General features: G+C 31.2%; 1 protein-coding gene and 1 non-coding gene across 2 annotated transcripts; one reads left to right on the top strand and one right to left on the bottom strand.

Moving 5' to 3' along the window:
* The first annotated feature begins 487 nt into the window (after nucleotides 1-487).
* Nucleotides 488-577, top strand: TRNAY-GUA (transfer RNA tyrosine (anticodon GUA)). The gene is given in 2 exon segments: nucleotides 488-524; nucleotides 542-577. It is a non-coding gene; the product is annotated as a tRNA-Tyr (tRNA).
* A 10750-nt stretch (nucleotides 578-11327) lies between these two features.
* LOC137820978 (protein VASCULATURE COMPLEXITY AND CONNECTIVITY-like) lies at nucleotides 11328-12396 on the bottom strand. Its single transcript, XM_068625346.1, has 3 exons — nucleotides 12229-12396; nucleotides 11921-12126; nucleotides 11328-11734 (listed from the first exon to the last, which is right to left on the bottom strand). Exons 1-3 carry the CDS (start codon nucleotides 12325-12327, stop codon nucleotides 11557-11559), a joined length of 483 nt encoding a protein of 160 aa, XP_068481447.1. The 5' UTR covers nucleotides 12328-12396; the 3' UTR covers nucleotides 11328-11556.
* Nucleotides 12397-18970: the final 6574 nt, after the last annotated feature.

Genomic DNA, 18970 nt, shown 5'->3' with positions numbered 1-18970 from the left:
TGAGAAAAAAGAGTTAACTCACAGCTCTCATCAATGCTATGTATATGCATCCCTGCACAACTATGCGAAAAAAAGTAAGAAGTTTATGAACTGCATTAAAGTTAAACACGAGACATTATCTTATGAGCCTATGGTCATTTCATTCATTCATAGCTTCTTATTCAATGTGTAATTAATAATAATAATAGTTACATTATTTAATATTATTCACATATTTATTTATTTCATTAATGGGTGGTTGATTTCTGATTTTTTTTTATTGATTAAAGCTGAAGAAATATCAAGCATGAAAATTATCCTGGTTTTCAGATCAAGGATGGGAATAATATGAGCAATGGGGACTCTCTCATCATAATTTGAGTCTCACTATCATTTCTTTTTCTTTTTTGCTTTTTCGTTTTTCTAGAAACCTCACTATCTATTTCAAAAAGTGAAATTAGTAAAAGATTAATAAACATATAAAATAGGTTGTACTGTTATTCACAAACCGACCTTAGCTCAGTTGGTAGAGCGGAGGACTGTAGTGGTAATATCCTCAGATATCCTTAGGTCGCTGGTTCGAATCCGGCAGGTCGGATTTTTTTAATCTTTTTCCCATTCAGTTTTGGTTTTATCATTGTGATATTTGTATTTTATTTATGATATCTGCAATTTTTCAAGTTTATTTATTTGTCCATTTTGATTGTGTAGTATAACCACAAATAAAAGAAAATAGAATTTCAGGATTTAAATTTCAGAAATTATTTGATTTTTTACAATTCTAGAATTATTTGACTAGTTTCGGTAATAAGGGTATCATTACAAAATGCATCAAAATTAAAAGTGCCAGTAGAGAAAAAGAAAAGGCAAAAAAAAGCCTCTACTCACAAAATTCTTGTAGTTCCATATGGGCCACCTCTATTGAGCTATGTTTCTGTCCGTCCACGATATGCTGAAATATAGATTTTGTTTCCTGCACCTCCACAATTACTACCTGCATTATTAAAATATCCGTCCTATCCTTATTATGTTATTAGAAAGTGGGATCCTTCGCTCAGAGTCTTGTTACTTTGAGGTTAGTCAAACTACAACATTCCATAGAGTTTTGATGGTAGTGGTGATAACGGTTTTAATGGCTCAAATTGTTTAGAACAATCCGCGGATAGAACAAATTGTTTAGGTTCTCTCTTCATGCTTTCAAGAGAAGGTGCTCTTGCAGGACTGGGTATCGAACTCGGTAAAACATGGAAGAGCTTATTGACTCATATGGAAAAAGTAGGTGAACGTGGATCGAATGTTTTAAAGTTCAAATCAAATAAAATAGATTGGATATAAATTTCATATACATTTTAATTAGATCAAATTTATTTGGTTTTTTTTTTTTAAATCCGTTTAAAATAGATTAAATCTAGATTAAATTCACTTTGTTAATTAGATTAAATTTCATGTGGGATCGATCTGGTATAGGAATAACTCAACTCAGCCTCGGTCTAATTGACTCGAAGTTGACTCCACTTGACCTGATCCAGCTCGACATAGGTCTAGGCCAACTCGGCTCAACCTGGATCTAACTTATTAGGCTCGACCTGGACCCAAACTAACTTAACCTGAGCCTAGGCCAATTAGCCTAACTCGACTCTATCTGGGTCCAACTCAACTTAACTTAACATGGGCTCCGACTTGCGTGGTTGAACCTAGGCTTGGGCCGACTCGGCTCAACATGGGCCCAGACCGACTCGGCTCGACTTGGGCTTGAATGGACTTGGCTTTACATGGGCCGGGACGACTCAGCTCCACCAGGACTTGGGTTGACTCGGGTTTACCTGGGTTTGGGCCAAGTAGGTTTGACCTGACACGCTTTGACTCTTCTCCTTGTGGGCTAGTGATAAGTGTCTAATTTCAGTAATATTTCATATTAAAATATAGACACTTATGAGGATTTATTGCTAATTTACATATAAAATAATCCCTAATTTATGAATTTATACCTTTTTACATTTTTTATGATCTTTATTTGAATAAGAGTATTTTATTCCCAAATTTGGTGTTAATTGCAGATTTCTAAGGAAGATTGGAGATTTGGATTAAAGATGAATGATTTGAGCTAAAAAGATAAAGATAGAAGGTCCCAGAATGAAAAAGATGCAAAGAAAGATTGGGCCTTTTTTATGTTTTATCATTTAGCTCATTAGCGCGACACAATAAACAACCTAACCCTAGAAAAGTAGGATAAATAGAGGGCTAGAGGCTCAACCTTAGTGTGCCAGATTGAGAGGAAAACACCATAGAGTGAATTGTAAGCCAATTGGGAGAATGGAAGGTGATAGAAGTATGCGTGGCTAATTCTACCCTTTGGGATTGAGAGTAATCTGCTCAAACTCTTATGTATTGAGGTGATATTTTATATATTAATATTCAGTTCTTGATTGATTATTGGTATTGTTGTTTTACTTTTAATTTTCCGTGACAAATTGAGAATCTTAAATCTGACCGGGAGGTATTTTTAGGGTTCGGACCTAAACAACAATACTTAACATATTTGAGTGCTAGGAATATATTTGAAATGTTAATTGCTATTAAACGTCTGAGCTTCGTTCTAAGTTGTTCTTATAATTATGCGAGGGATCGATAGTTAGGGGACATTCTTAAGGATTTTATATGCGAGGAATCGATATAAATGATTTTTATACGGGCATCAATTTCAATCAAAGAACTTAATATATTGACATGCTAATCAAAATACATGAGAGTGAGAGAGATGAAACTAATCCTTATTTTTCCAATTGAAACAACTAATTCTTTGTTTGTTTTCTTATTGATCAATGCCAACACAATTAATTCAAAACTCTTTTAATTGTTCTGTTTTTATATTTAGCGATTATTGTACTCGATAATTCATTGTTCCTTGTGGGATCGATATCCGTCCTTAGGGACAATTATTACTTTTGACAAGCGCGGTGCACTTGCCGTAAAAAGTCATCAGCTAGCTCAACCTGAGCACGGGCCGACTCGTCTCTACCTGGGTTCGGGTTAACTTAGCTTAATCTGGGTCTAGGTTGACTAAGCACGATATGGGTTTGTATCAACTTAGCTCGACTTGGACTCGGGTTGACTCGATTCGACTTGGGCTCGAGTCGACTTAGCTCGACTTGGTCCCAAGTCAACTCGGCTCGACTGTGCTGAACTTGGTTGCATGTCATCTTGGCTTGACCTAGGCTAGACCGATTTGACTCGACCTAGGCCTAGATCGACTTGGTTGGACATGAGCTTGGGCAGACTTAGCTCGACCAAGGACCAAGATAACCTGGTTGACCTTAGCTCAAATTGTGAACCAAAGGTTAAAATTAGTCTATAGTTTGTGGTCGATTAAAATTGACATAATTGTACTTTAAAATAAAAAGTAACAATAAAAAATTGACTTTGAATCTTATACAACACAGATGACATCCATAAGATCAATTCCATTTTCTGAAGGTTCTATCATATTTGAGTTAGATGGCAGGGTAAGAACCTTATCACAATGAGATTCCAATTATCTGATGAAAAAAATCTTATTCCACATATATAATCCCTTCTTTCAAAAGCAATAATTATTTAGAAGAAAAATTTGTAAGATGAATTTTATAATGATTAAGGTTCCATGCATTTTAAGTTCCCATTTTGTCAAACTTCTTTAATAATGTCTATGGAGCTTTCCACTACAAGGCATCAGCGAAAATATATACTATAACTAGCTTTGAAAACTTGAACCAAACAAGATAACTGGACTGCTTGAATTCCACTAATGACTTATCTATGGCAAGTGCACTGCGTTGTCAGAAGTAATAATTTATCCCTAAGGACGTATATCAAACCCATAAGTAACAATTGAATAATCAAGTAAAAGATTCACTAAATAGAAAATAGAATAATAAAGTTTGTTGGAGTTTGTTAAAATTGCAATGATTAATAGCAAAACAAGTCAAAGAGTTTGTTGCTTCAATTGGAAAAATAGGGATTGGGGTTCATCTTTCTCACTCTTTTGTATTTTGATTAGCATGACAATATTGTATCCTTTGATTGATATTGATGCTCGTATAAAAATCATTTATATATGATGACATTCTACGAAAATATAAAAATCATTGTATTGATGTATTTTAATGATTTCCTGTTAGATTGTCTACTATATACTATAGACAGTATAAACATAGACTGCCTATACTCTATAGACTGTCTATATTATGAATGTAGACTATAACATGAGATCATCTGTAAAAAAAGGTGCAAAAGGAAGAAGAATTGAAAACATATCCATACTGACTACATTTGAAAATTAAAAAATTACTTGGTACGGATCAACATGTCATCTCAAGTAACAAAATCTACAATAACATATGTCAACTTTGGATATCATTGACAAAATAGGGTTCACATATACAAAATATCTAAATAGTTATAAACCTTGACCTTACCTTGACCTTGACCTTGACCTTACCTTATCTAAATAGTCTCAAGTACATTCATGTGCCCTATATTCATTATCTAATGTGTTATAAGATATTGAATGCACAAGATCAACATCATCTAGCCCGTCCCACACATCAACCTCTTTTGATATCCTTGTGTATGAACTTAGTGTATTCATCATACTCCTGCCCCCAAAAAATATATTAAAGGATACAGATACCAGAGTTATAGAAGGATCCTAATATTAATTGGGTGTCTTTTCTAATTATCCGTTGTTTCTCTTTATAGAAGAGAATAATTTGGTGTCTTTTCTAATTATCAGTTGTTTCTCTTTATAGAGATGAATAACCTTTATTTTTTCTTTGCGTGTTATGATTCTAGTATTTAATTATTGATTCTTTCCCTCTTTAGTTAAACCTAGAATGAGTGTACTACTTGTATATATTCAGACCATTTGTTTTTATTTGAATAACAAGAAAATGAGATATTCATTCTCATATCCTTTACCTTCCTTTTACTCTTTTATTCATCTCTGTTCTATTTCATAATATGGTATCAGAGCCATTTCGAGCATATCCTAGCGAGTGTTTGTGTTGGGCCTATTGTGCCACCTGCTATCGGGCCACTATCGGACCACCCATAATATATAGTCTCACGCACGAGTTGGCAGTCTCGGCGTGAGAGGGGTGTGTTGGAGATCTCACATCGACTAGAGATTAGAGTCTTTCATGTATATAAGTGGGTGCAAACCTCACCTCATTGAGCCAATTTTATGGGGTTGGGTTAGGCTTAAAGTCCACTTTGTAATATGGTATCAGAGCTCCATGTTAGTTCATCAGATAATTCATCCTTGAATAGAGTTTACTCTCTCATTACACAACAAGAGAGACAAGTTTTTGGTGATCAATCCAAGGCAATGATTGCTACTAGCAAAGGAGGTTATAAAAACAATGTTATGACCTATGGCATGGGTGGTGGATATGGAAGAGGAAGTTATGGAAGAGAATATAGTTCCAAAATTTGCAGTTATTGTGGAAAGACAGGGCATACCATTGATACATACTATAAAAAGCGTGGTTTTCCACTTCATTTCAAATTTAAAAATCAGAATCATCATCATAGTCATGCAGCCTTTCACAATACAAATTTTAACAATAATGAGCAGAATGATGAAGGTTCAAAGTCAGAAGTGGAGTCTCAACAAATTGGTTTTACTCCTGAGCAGTATCAAACATTGTTAGCTCTTTTACAACAGGTCAAATCCAGTGACAATGTTTCTAGTCAAGTCTCTATTATTCCTTCCAACATGACAACACAAACTGGTAATAACTCTATTTCTTCTTATAGTTCTTGGATTATTGATAGTGGTGCTGCTGATCACATTTGTTCATCCTTAACTTACTTCACTTCATATCATCAAATTGATTCTATTTATGTTAAATTACCAAATGGAAATCAAGTCATTGCCAATTATTCTGGAAGTGTTTTTCTCAATCAAAATCATGTCATAAACAATGTTTTATATATTCCTTGTTTCACTTTTAATCTTCTTTCAGTAACAAAATTGATTGATAGACTATCTTGTGTTCTTACCTTTGATTCTAATGGTTGTCACATTCAAGACAAAACTCCTTGAAAATAATTGGTTCTGCTAAGATGCAAGATAGACTTTATATACTCAGGATCCCATCTTACCAGAAATTTCAAATTAAACCTCTTGAATCTACACACACCATCAATACTGTTAATGTCAGTGCTAGTGATCTAGAAACCCTTTGGTATTTCGATTAGGTCATATTTCAAAAAAATGTATTGATGTTATCAAGAATAAATTTCCTTTTGTTAAATATAACAAATCTTTTGTTTGTGATGTTTGTCATTTTGCAAAGCAAAAAATACTTTCTTTTCCTATTAGTACATCTAAATCAAAAAAATGTTTTGATTTGATTCATGTAGATGTTTGGGGACCATACTCAATACCATCAATTCATGGTCATAAATATTTCTTGACCATAGTTGATGATTATTCGAGGTACACATGAATTTTTCTTTTGAAACAAAAATCTGAAGTTCTTAAGGTTTGGGAAATTTTTGTTATTTTTGTTCAAACACAGTTTGAGACAACAATAAAAATATTAAGAAGTGATAATGGAACTAAATTTTTCATGACTAATTTTTTTGTCAGTAAAGGAATAATACATCAAACATCATGTGTCAATACTCCACAACAAAATAGTATAGTTGAAAGGAAACATGGTCATTTATTAGATGTAGCAAGAGCTCTTATGATACAATCTCATTTACCCAAAATTTATTGGTCATATTCTGTGATACATGTTGCGCATATTATAAACATGCTTCCCACACCTGTTTTAAACTATTTTTCTCCTCATGAAATGCTTTTCAAAACTGATGCATATTTTAATGGATTAAAGGTGTTTGGTTCTTTATGTTATGCTAGCACTTTGTCTATAAATAGAAGAAAATTTGATCCAAGAGCATCAAAATGTGTTTTTATTGGTTTTCCAAGGGGGACAAAAGGATATATTTTGTTGAATATTCAATCAAGAGAAATTTTTGTGTTTAGGGATGTTGTCTTTTATGAACATGTTTTTCCATACCAAAGGGTTCAAGATACTAGTAATGAAACTAATAGTCCCGATATTGATGATCAAATTTTGTTTGCTGAAGATCAATTTGTCTTAAGTCAGTCATCACAAGCCATTCTTGCACCTTGTGACAATACACCTTGTGATAATGTTGAAAATAGCAGTGATAATAATTGTGATTCACAAATTGAGGTTTCAGACGTAGATTGTTCCTATATAGACCAAAATCTCAATGAAAATCATGATATAGAATAAAGTTCTGAATCAGATCCATCTGTCCGAATGAGCACAAGAATAAAAAAAACCACCTAAGTATTTAAAGGATTATCATTGTAATCTTAATGTTTCCAGAACATCTTCAAGAGTTAAATATCCTTTTAATTTTGTTTTGTCTTATAGCAATTTATCACCTTCTTACAAATCTTTTGTTATGTCTCTTTCTTCACATGTTAAGCCAAACACTTATTCTGAAACTGTTAAACATGACTATTGGAGAAAAGCTATACAATGTGAGATATCTGCTTTAGAGTCAAATCAAACTTGGGAGACTGCTCTTCTACCTAAGAACAAAGCTGTCATAGGTTGCAAATGGGTATTCAAAATAAAATATAAGGCTGATGGGACAATTGAAAGGTCTAAAGCAAGGTTAGTGGCAAAGGGATATACACAAACAGAAGGCATTGACTACCTTGATACTTTCTCTCCAGTAGCAAAGATGACCACCATAAGGTTGCTTCTTTCTTTAGCTTCTATTTATAATTGGGAATTGAAACAATTCGACATAAACAATGCCTTTTTACATGGAGATTTGAAAGAAGATGTATACATAGTTGCTCCGGATTGACTTCTATTCCACCAGGAAAAGTTTGTAAACTAAAAAAGGCTTTATATGGCCTTAAGCAAGCCAGCAGAGAATGGTTTGCCAAAATGTCATCATTTTTGCTTTCTATGGGATATACTCAATCTATGAATGATCATTCCTTGTTCATTAATTCTTCTAAAGGATCTTTTACAGCATTATTGGTATATGTGGATGATATAATATTGGCAGGAAATGATAAAGAAGAGATTGCTCGAATCAAACAAGCCTTGAATCAGACATTCAAGATTAAAGATCTTGGGAATTTAAAATATTTTCTTGGTTTAGAAGTAGCAAGAAGTAAGACAGGAATAATGGTAAATCAAAGGAAATATACATTGGAATTATTAACAGATGCAGGTCTTTTAGCCTGCAAACCTGCACCCACTCCTATTGATAATCATGAGAAATTTTCTTCTACTGGAAGTGCTCCTTTCACAGATATTCAAGCCTATAGAAGATTGATTGGAAGGCTTATGTATCTCACTAATACCCGACCTGACATAACATTTTTTGTGCAACAACTTTCTCAGTTTCTTGCTAAGCCTACAATTGCTCACTATAATGCAGCGATTAGAATTCTCAAATATATCAAAGGGGCTCCAAGTCTTGGTCTATTTTTCTCTTCCACTACCTCTGTTCATCTCAAAGCCTTTTGTGATAGTGATTGGGGCACCTACAGTAATTCAAGACAATCAGTGACTGGTTTTAGCGTGTATCTTGGAAATTCTCTCATATCTTGGAAATCAAAGAAGCAAGGAACAATATCAAAGAGTTCTTGTGAAGCTGAATACAGGGCAATGAACATTGTTACATGTGAAATTCAATGGCTAACTTATCTTCTTCAAGATTTCAAAGTTTCTTTTGAGCAACCATCTCTTTTATACTGTGACAATGACTCAGCAAGATACATTGCAACAAATCCAGTGTTTCACGAGCGTACAAAACATATAGAAATAGATTGTCACATGGTCCGGGGAAAAATTACAAAGGGTCTCATCCATTTGCTTCCCATTTCCACCACAGAGCAACTGGCTGATATTTATAACAAAGCTTTAAGTCCTCAATCTTTTAAGAATATTTTTTCCAAGCTGGGTCTCGTCAATATTTGCTCCCCGCTTGTGGCGGGGTATTAAAGGATACGGATACCAGAGTTATCGAAGGATCCTAATATTAATTTGGTGTCTTTTCTAATTATCCGTTGTTTCTCTTTATAGAAGAAAATAATTTGGTGCCTTTTCTAATTATCAGTTGTTTCTCTTTTTAGAGATGAATAACCTTTATTTTGTCTTTGTGTGTTATGATTCTAGTATTTAATTATTGATTCTTTCCTTCTTTAGTTAAACCTAGAATGAGTGTACTACTTGTATATATTCAGACCATTTGTTTTGATTTTAAATAATAAGAAAAGGAGATATTCATACTCATATCTTTTACCTTCCTTTTACTCTTTTATTCATATTTGTTCTATTTCATAATAAAATACATGTCAGAAACACAAATCCAAAAACAAGAAAAAATTATCATTCCAGAAAAACAAATCCAGAATGTATACATTATGGATGAAAATAAAGCTTCCGAAAAAACAAATCCATAATGGATAAAACATATTCTAAAAAGTAATTCCGGAAGATAAGTAAAATCTATAATCCAAAATGTCCAGAGACAATTTTGATATTTTAAAAAATCATTGGATGCATATTCAAAAATATTGAGTGCAGAAATCAATTGCCCTAAGTCTTTAGAATTGCAACTTGGGCCTATTCCTTTCTAGATTTTTTTTGTTATATGTACTTCATTGACAAAAAAGAGAGTAATAATCACTTGACATTTATTACTTTTATTTAAAAATAATGTCTAATTATTTTATAATCAAAATTAATAAAAAAAAGTCAATTAAAGACAAGTCTATATTTAGAATCGATTTATGAAAGAAAATGCAATTATTAAATTAATACATTCTGAATTTCTTCAACTCAGATTAATAATATTTCAATGATTCTTACATTTTATAATCGTTTACTATATATTACTAGAATGAGCAGTTTTTCCTATGTAACTCTAAAATACAAGAAATAAGTGTTGACATGTAAGGATGTGTTTTAATAAATTTTCATGATATCTTAGAATGATTTTTAAAATGATATATTAATTAAATTGAAAGGAAATATAAGAAACTAATATATTATTTTTATTTATTAATAAGCTCTCGTTAAGTACTTCTCAATAAAGGTTTTTGCATTTTCTTATTCTGCCCATGTATATTGTAAAATAAAACATTAATATATAAAAGTATAAATAATAATAAAACACGGAAAAATATAACAGTATATAATAAATTTAAAATAAGAAACAAAAATATTATATTTTTATAAAATTAAGAAATAAATGAAAAATTATATAATAAAAATAATGAAAAATATAATAATTTTCTATATTGTAATTATAACTATGATGTTAACATAAAATAATAAGAAAACCCACAATTACGAAAAAACACACAAAATTATCTATTTAATATTTAAAATACTTATTTTATATTATTTGAATTATATAACTAACGCTGAGTAAATGCTTAGTTGACTATAGTCTTTTTAATCTTTTAATAGTATTTTAAATAAATATATTATCGTTTAAATTATATCAATGTGGTAATATTGTAATTAATAATCTATAAAATAAATATCATAAAGAATAAAATGTACACAGTCGTAAGTTGCATTGGTACAAGATCCTAGTTATATAGCATATGACAAAATGAATCCTTTGTTTTTACAACACCTATTTTTATAAAAAAAAATTAAATATATCTAATTGTTTAAATAGAAAAAGTAAAATACGTCAAACCATACTTATAAATAAATAAAAAAATTACACGAATAATGTATCTACGATATTTAGTATTGAATTAAAGAAAGAATATACTAAAATCAAAACTAAAAGGATCTATGCGGCGGTAGCATCAATAAGAAAATAAAATAAAATTTATATAAATTAACAAATTTTAGGGTAATATAATAGATTTAATAAATTCTAAATAATTTTGATATTAAATTAAAAAATTAAATTTAAATTTAACTCAAGAAAATCGATTTAATAAGTCTATATATCATTATTTGACCAAGATCCAATATAAATTAAAACTCGCCGTAACATAATTTTTCCAAATTCAGTATAAGTACCATTTAAAAAAAATTATTATATTAATTAAATTAAATATTATTTTAGAGAAAAAAATTAATATTTTATGATGACATCGAAATATACAATATAATATTTCTCAAAGATATAATGGAACAATTAAGTAAAGAATTAATGGGAACAACTAATAGAATATACAATTAACATGAGAATAACATTTTTCAAACCAATAAATTTTAAAAAATTGATATGAGAATAAAAAAAGAGAGAAGTATGTGAGAAGTTTGAAAGGAAGAAAAAAACTAAGTGAGCGTGATTTACTCCTTGAAATATGATAAAAGAAAGAAGTGATTGGGGAGGGTAGTTTGGTGATGTAAAATTGTTTCACTTTTTCTGCACAAAAGGCATGAAAGTCTTCTACACACTTTGCCATGCAAAGCAAAAAAGTTGATTGTGGGAAACCTCCAAAAGCACTAAAGCATGAATGAATGGCTTCAAGATGCTTTTCTTACTCACTAATTAATCCATAGAGGCAGTGGCAGAAACGTAATATGCAATACAGAACATGCCATGAACAAAACAACAGATTCCACCAATGGACAGGAAGTGATGGTGTGAGAAACCACAGGATCCATCTGACCTATTGTTTGACATAGTCCCTATCACCAACATGGATAATCCAATGCCCAACACAACCCTGATCAACAACACAACCAAAAGGAGACAAAAAAAAGGCCAAAAAATTAGTGAATCATCTATGCTTAGTTAGTATTGTGACCAACATAACTTTAAGTTCAATAACTAAACTTTGAAACTGGGGATTACTCATGTACATTATTTTGATCATATCAGTATTCAACAAGTAAGAAAGATAAGACTTTACCAAGTTAAAATGAGGCAAGCTGTTGATATTTGCCTATTTGAAGAAGCCTTCTCAAACTCTTGTTGAGAGCAAATGCAGTTGCAGCCACCTAGCATGTTGGCTATGGCATGAGCTAGACCCAAAAGCACTGCTGCTACTAACCCCAACATGAAGGCTTGATGACTTGGCTCTCTACACTCAAATATCCACACTTTTAAGTGCTTCACCTGTTTGTTGAAAACAACAATGGGAGTTTTAACATAGGTTTCATTTCATACAAGTTGTCTTAAAACCCTAATGCACTTCACAAAAGCTGGCTTCAAACATACCTTGTTTTGTGCTATTTCTGCCTCAAAGCCAAGAATCCCAGCTGCAACATCCATGACTAAAATCAGGAGGCACAGAAAAATGCCTGCTACTCTAGCCATTTGTGGCAGAAGTGTTCTTCTGTACAATTTTTTGAAGATCAGAAACAGTGGAGAAATATGCAAGTGTAGTGTGAGTATCTGATTATATATATATAAGGAATAAAGTGAGATTGGTGGGAAGTGGCTAGTAAAAGTTTGTTTTGTCACACTGTGCAAACTTTAAATCTGCTTTATTGTCTGCTTTCTCTTCTTTTTCCCCACTCTTGGATTCCTTTGAAAGAGAAGTTCTGGTAAAGCAAGGTAGAAGCCAGCTCATTCTATGTCTATAGGCATTTACCTAAATATGAATATAGAATAGGTTAGTTAGTTTCTTTTTTTTTTCACCTTTTGGGGTGCAATTGATTTAATTTTAATTACGTATACATTTTATGACAAAAGGTATGGGAAATTTTAAAAAATAAAAATAAGTTTCTCAAAAATATTAAAATCAATTTATAAAAATTATTTTTTTGTTAGTTTCTCTAAAATTTTAATTTAACCTGTGAAAAAATAATTTAAACTTTTAAAAAACTTTTTTTAACTTATGAAAGAAAATAGCAATGGATACCAATGTCACAATTCAACAATGCTTATAATAATGTCACCTTTACTCAAGTTATCATGACTATGGTTTAGAGAGTTTATTTTATTCTTTTTGTCAATAACTTAATGTTTGGCGATTGTGTTACTCCTGATTTCGTAATTATTATGTACTTCTCGTATATTACACTAATAATATTGACAATAATTCAGTGAGTTGAAAAAATTATAGAAAATACTGAATTTTGGTTTAGCAAGTTTTTTTTTTTTTTTAGAATTAAATATATTTTTCGTCTTTGCATAATTTTTATCTTTGATTCAAACTAGATATTTGTAGTATGGAAATGATGTGGAATTCACTCAATTTGAGATTCCAGTTCATCAATCCATAGTTATAATAGACGTAATGAGTTTGCAATCAAAACAACAATAAATTTAAAAAAAAAATTAACAACCATTTTACATATAGACTCATTCTAGTCATTTCCATATTATAAGTATTAAATGCTGTATAATTTGAATCAGACAAAAATTAATTTTATGTTATAATATGGGAACCAAAAACATATTCAATTCTTTTTAGTCATCTAAAATGCAATAGATTGGAATAGCCTCTTTGTTACCTTCAAATGACAGACTGAAAAATAATTATTCTAAATTAATATAAGAATGTTTATTTATTTATTCATTTAAACTAAACTTAATTTAAACTAAACTTAATGCATCTATTTTGTATGCACTTAATGCCACGTCATATATAGGTATTCTCTCACCTCATCTAAATAAATAACCAATATATCCACTACAACATTATAAAGATTTATCAAAAAAGAAAATCTCAACGACCTGGGAGTTTCATAATAAACTAGCAAGTATTCATTTTTTATGAACTATTCATAAATAGTTTGCATATTAATTCAAAAATAGAAAATAAAAGGTGACAATGCTGTTTATCACTACTTTTAAAAAATACAATTTCATTATAAAGTTCTTCTTACAATTTTTTTTAAAAAAAATAACAAAGAACTAATGCTTCCATGAGGATTTCTTTTTTTTTTTTTTACTTTTATTTCTATAATTCTTCTAACAAGTAACTTAATTATTTGTAATTTTTAGAAATGTCAAATATTTAATTAAATATAACGTGTATAACTAAATACTCTGTAATTGTGTTGGTAGTAAATACTATTTTATTATTAATGTACATGCACCAATAACTTCATATTCCAAATTAAAATTGTGAGTTTTATAATTAATAAATATTTTATTAAATACCATAGAAAAAAAGTGTATTAATAACATTAAATATTATGTTTTTTCATAATTTTTCTACTAATATATTCTTAATTGTACCGATCGGAGTTGAATGAGCCACATTACTCAATGTCGTTAACCGACTGAATGATGAAACAAATTGAAAATAAATATCAAGTAAGGAACAATTCTATAAATTAGCGTAACCTCCTTATAAATTCGGGTCACACCCTACCAAATCCGGGTAACACTTCGAGAAATCAGTTAACATTGATTTATTGAAGATATGTGTCAAATATGACCCGTGAATCAAATAGTCAATTACCAAATACTATAAATAAGTCTTCTTAAAAGGAGTAAGGTATACACTTTTATCAGTTTTATATCATACACTCTCAATCTAGAGTACTTAATTGTCGGAGAACCTTCTCTAGGTTTACTCCTGATCAAAGGCTAAAGAGCTAAGGAATTGAAGAGTGGAAGTCTTAAGGAGTAGAAGGGTTGAAGAACTAAAGCACGAAAGAGGAACGAACGAATATGAGGAGAGCGACTGACACAACGACAATTGTATCTGTCAATCTCAGGTATTATCTAGGCACATTTTATCTATTATAAATACATTAATTAATATTATTTAGATACTGGCTAGTAATATTGTGAAATATAAATGTAATTTTATATTACAATAAGATATGATCTTATATTTATTTTTATTTTTTAAGAAAAAGAAATCGTGTTAGAAAAACAAGTATTTCTATAAATTAAAAAAACAACAGAAATTGTGTTTAATGAAGATATGATTTCAAACATGAGTTACCTATTTTCATTATTTATAAAAGTATATCTATATTTTGTAAATAAAAAAATAAATAAATTACACCAACTTTATAAAAATGGCAAGTGTGTGTATGTATATATAAAAGTATGGCCTCTAAATTTGTTGGCCACAATATGGTTTTTTTTTTATTGCATCAAAGTTTGTCATGTTCATGTTAAATAGGTGAAATGATAAAATACTCCATTTAATTCACTCTTTTACATACTCTTAATTAAAACTGGATACATTCATACCAATAATTTTTTGTTTAATGTTATATTTAAGACATATAAATCAGACCATGACTCGGTTATAGGTTACTAGCAGTTATAAGTTACTATTATAAAATCCATTTACATCTCATGATTACTATTTAATGTATTTTCTAATGGTCTGAGTCCAACAAGACCTATAAATAGATGATAACTCTCTCAGTAAGGGGACACACTAAACTCTTCATACTCTTACTCACAAATATTCTATGTTTTTACTGACTTAAGCATTAGAGAGTCTTTTGCAAGTGGATCTCCCTTCTCTCCTTGTGATTGGTCAACACTACAAAGCTTGGTCCACAGAGAACTTATCTCTTCTCCATCTCGGAACTCTCTTAATCCATTTTTGGTAAGAATATTTTGGTGCCCACCATGGTGCTTTGATAAAACTTTTCCCCAGGACTACCATAACAACTAGATGTACCTTATCAACATGAGTTCTTCACAGAACAACATGACCACCCAGCTCGAGGCTATCCTCCGAAGGAAGGAGGAAAGCATGCACAAGACAATGGAGAAAGTCCTCGGACAAATGCAGAAAAATATTGTTCAGGGATATAACGTCCCTGAAAGAGCAACACAGGGTGGAAGCTAAACAGAACCGAGCTGAGATACAAGCTTTACAAGATCAATGGTGGCAAGAAATGACGACCATACTCGGATTGGTAGGAATCCTACCCAATATACGATAGATTCCCAACAGTTATCGCTTGAACCATCCATTTGGCAAGAACGTACTTCTCCTTACACATATACTCCAAGATCATCCTGGAGGGAGACTCGTTATGCTCCAACGACAGGATCATCATGGAGGGAAACTCGGGGACACGAGCAAATACCATTCAAGGCGGTACCCAATCCTCCTATCAATGAAACGATGAAAGTCAATCGAGAAGGTTTCCACCCCTTTACCTCTGAGGTCATGAGAGCTCAACTACCCCAAAAATGGAAATGGTCGAGCTTGGAAATATACGACGGGACTTCAGACCCCGAGGCTCACATCAAAGCATACATGACCTAGGTAAATCTGTTTTTGGGGAGCATGGTCGTACATTGCAAACTCTTTCCAACAACGTTGATGGGGGTGGCCTTGGAATGGTACTATTCCTTTCCCAGGATTCCATTGACTCCTTTAACACACTTTGTGATAGGTGCCTTCATCCGAAATGCTTGGAGTTTTTGGAGGAATTGGCGGAAGCTTGGTGTAGGAAATGGATCAAAGATGGCTCCAATGGAGCTATGGATTCCTTGTAGGTGCATGAAGAGTAGAGAGAGTGATTGGTTGGGCAATATCACTTAGAGAGGTGAAGAAGAAGACCAAAGGTGTTTATCCTAGAGAGGTTTGGACAAGCGAGTGAGTAGGCTAGCAACTTGGCAACATAACACTTATTAATTTATGAGCCAAGCACCCCTTTAAATAGCATAGAGGTCCACCAAGGTTACACAATTTTGAGAGAGAAAATCTAAATGCTTTAGGTTTGAAAGCGACACCTATTTGGAGTCACATTGCAAGCATGACCTAGGTGTGCTTCATGTGACTTTTTTAGATCTAAATGACTGACCTAGGTTAACTATGAGCCTTAATGAAATCCTAACTTAACCTAGGTTGGTTTTTAGATTCCTAAATTTAACCCTAATTCAATTAATAAAATTACAAGTAAAATTCTTATTCTACTTTTAGCAAGAAATTTAAATTCTACTCTAGAAAAACTACACTAGGTTATGGAATTTTTTAACATGTATAATAGGGTGTCTCTGCCATCAGTAGCAGAGTCCCAATCCTCTTGAATCTTCCTTGCCATAGCCCTAATGATTGGTCCTGAGCTGGGCCTTCTGTCATCACTTTGTGCATAGTTCTTGGCCAAATTTGCTTATTGCAAACCAATAGTTGCAACGCCGACTTCATTGCACAATGTGGTGCAAGGTGAAGAAGAAGGCATGGGACAATATATATGGCACGATTTTCAAAAGCAACATTAAACATTCCTGACCTTCATCCAATTGTAGCCATGCACGCCCTATTGGTAGGACTTCATTTAGGGAAGTTCTTAGACACCCTTTACACGAATACATCAACATAGATGAACTTCGCAACCGAGCTGCACGATACATCAACATTGAAGAGAATGTTGATGTAAGAAGAAAAATAATGAAAACATCAGAAGTTCTCACTTTGGAACATATCCCAAAAGAAAACGAATTGGGAGATTTGAAGATTATACAACCTTAAATACAAGTCGGGACGTGATCTTGCACGAAGCGTGCAACCATGGGTCGATGCAACATTTGCCTTCGGCAATCAGTCATCCATCAACTGATTCGGCCAAGAAGTGCAATTATCATAAAAACATGGGTCACACTACGGAAGAATGCTTCAAGGTACGAGCAAGTCCTTTTAGTGACCAAGGAAGCATTAACCACTAGACCAAACAAGTTCTTTGGTCATATTATCATTTTTATTATACTTATTATTATTAATATAATTTATATCCCTAAACCCTGATAATAATATAAATTATATTCATATTATTAATATTATATTCATATTATTAATATTAATATTATACTCATATTATTAATATTAATATTATACTCATATTATTAATATTAATATTGTTAATATTAATAATATTGTTAATATTAATAATATTGTTAATATTAATAATATTGTTAATATTAATAATATTGTTAATCTTAATAATATTGTTAATATTAATAATATTGTTAATATTATTATTAATAATAAGTATAATAAAAATCATAATAATACTAAAGAATTTGTTTGGGGGTAATGGTTAAATTTTCTTTGGTAACTGAAGGAACCTGGTTTTGAATCCCATTCATTGCAAATTTTATTTTATGGTGCCAAAAGTTACATACGGAATATAATCTGTATGTAATGTTGATTTTACATACGGATTTTGATATTATAAAAAATAATCAACAGACATTAGTAGAAATCAAAATCAAGGGTTGACCTATGCTAAATCCAAACTGAGCTCATTCTTTATTCCGAGTTGGGGGCTTATGTACAAACCCCCAATTACAACTGGATACATTCAGATTAATAACTTCTTGCTTAATACATAAATTAGACCATAACTTGGTTATAGATTACTAGCGGTTATAGGTTACTATTATAAAATCCATTTATATCTCATGATAACTATTTAATGTATTTAATATTTTTCTTAATTAATGGTGTGAGTCCAATCAGACCTATAAATAAGTTATATATGACTCTCATAGTAAGGATACATTAATCACTTCATATTCTTACTCTCTCCTACTCACAAATATTTTATATTTTATATTTTTATTAATTTAAACATCAGATAATTTTTTGCAAGTGGATCTTCCTTCTCTACTTGTGATCGATCAACAGTACAAAGTTTGGTCTAGATATAAGTCTCTTCTACACCTCTTAACTCTCTTAATCCATTTTTAAAGATCAACCTTTATTTTAAGAACCACTTTTTAGAATACACTTTGAAAAATACATTTTTTTATCTTTTCAGAATACATTTTATTAACTCAAAAATTATGTTTCAAATAATTCAAAAGTCGTCAATAAGAATAAGAGTAAAACAATTTTTTTTTAAAAAAAATTGATGGGTTACAGTAAGAATTGATATTTGCAGGAAGGAAGACCCTTCCAAGATTATGTTTACACCTTTCCTACAAAGAATGAATCTTTCGTCCCCGATTAAATTACTTTTTTTTCTTCTGAATATTAGATTCTTGAGAATAGCATTCTTAAAAGAATTTTAAAATGTATTTG

The sequence above is a fragment of the Phaseolus vulgaris genome, chromosome 11 (assembly GCF_000499845.2).
Source record: "Phaseolus vulgaris cultivar G19833 chromosome 11, P. vulgaris v2.0, whole genome shotgun sequence".
Taxonomy (NCBI): domain Eukaryota; kingdom Viridiplantae; phylum Streptophyta; class Magnoliopsida; order Fabales; family Fabaceae; genus Phaseolus; species Phaseolus vulgaris.
This window is presented reverse-complemented; position numbering and strand designations above follow the sequence as displayed.

What these genes read in the sequence shown, in the direction of transcription:
- LOC137820978 (XM_068625346.1), bottom strand. Translation starts at nt 12,327, where the DNA reads ATGGCTAGAGTAGCAGGCATTTTTCTGTGCCTCCTGATTTTAGTCATG. An exon ending in CAGAAATAGCACAAAACAAG is followed by an intron (nt 12,127 to 12,228) that starts GTATGTTTGAAG and finishes TTCAACAAACAG; the next exon opens with GTGAAGCACTTAAAAGTGTG. An exon ending in GCTTGCCTCATTTTAACTTG is followed by an intron (nt 11,735 to 11,920) that starts GTAAAGTCTTAT and finishes GTTGTTGATCAG; the next exon opens with GGTTGTGTTGGGCATTGGAT.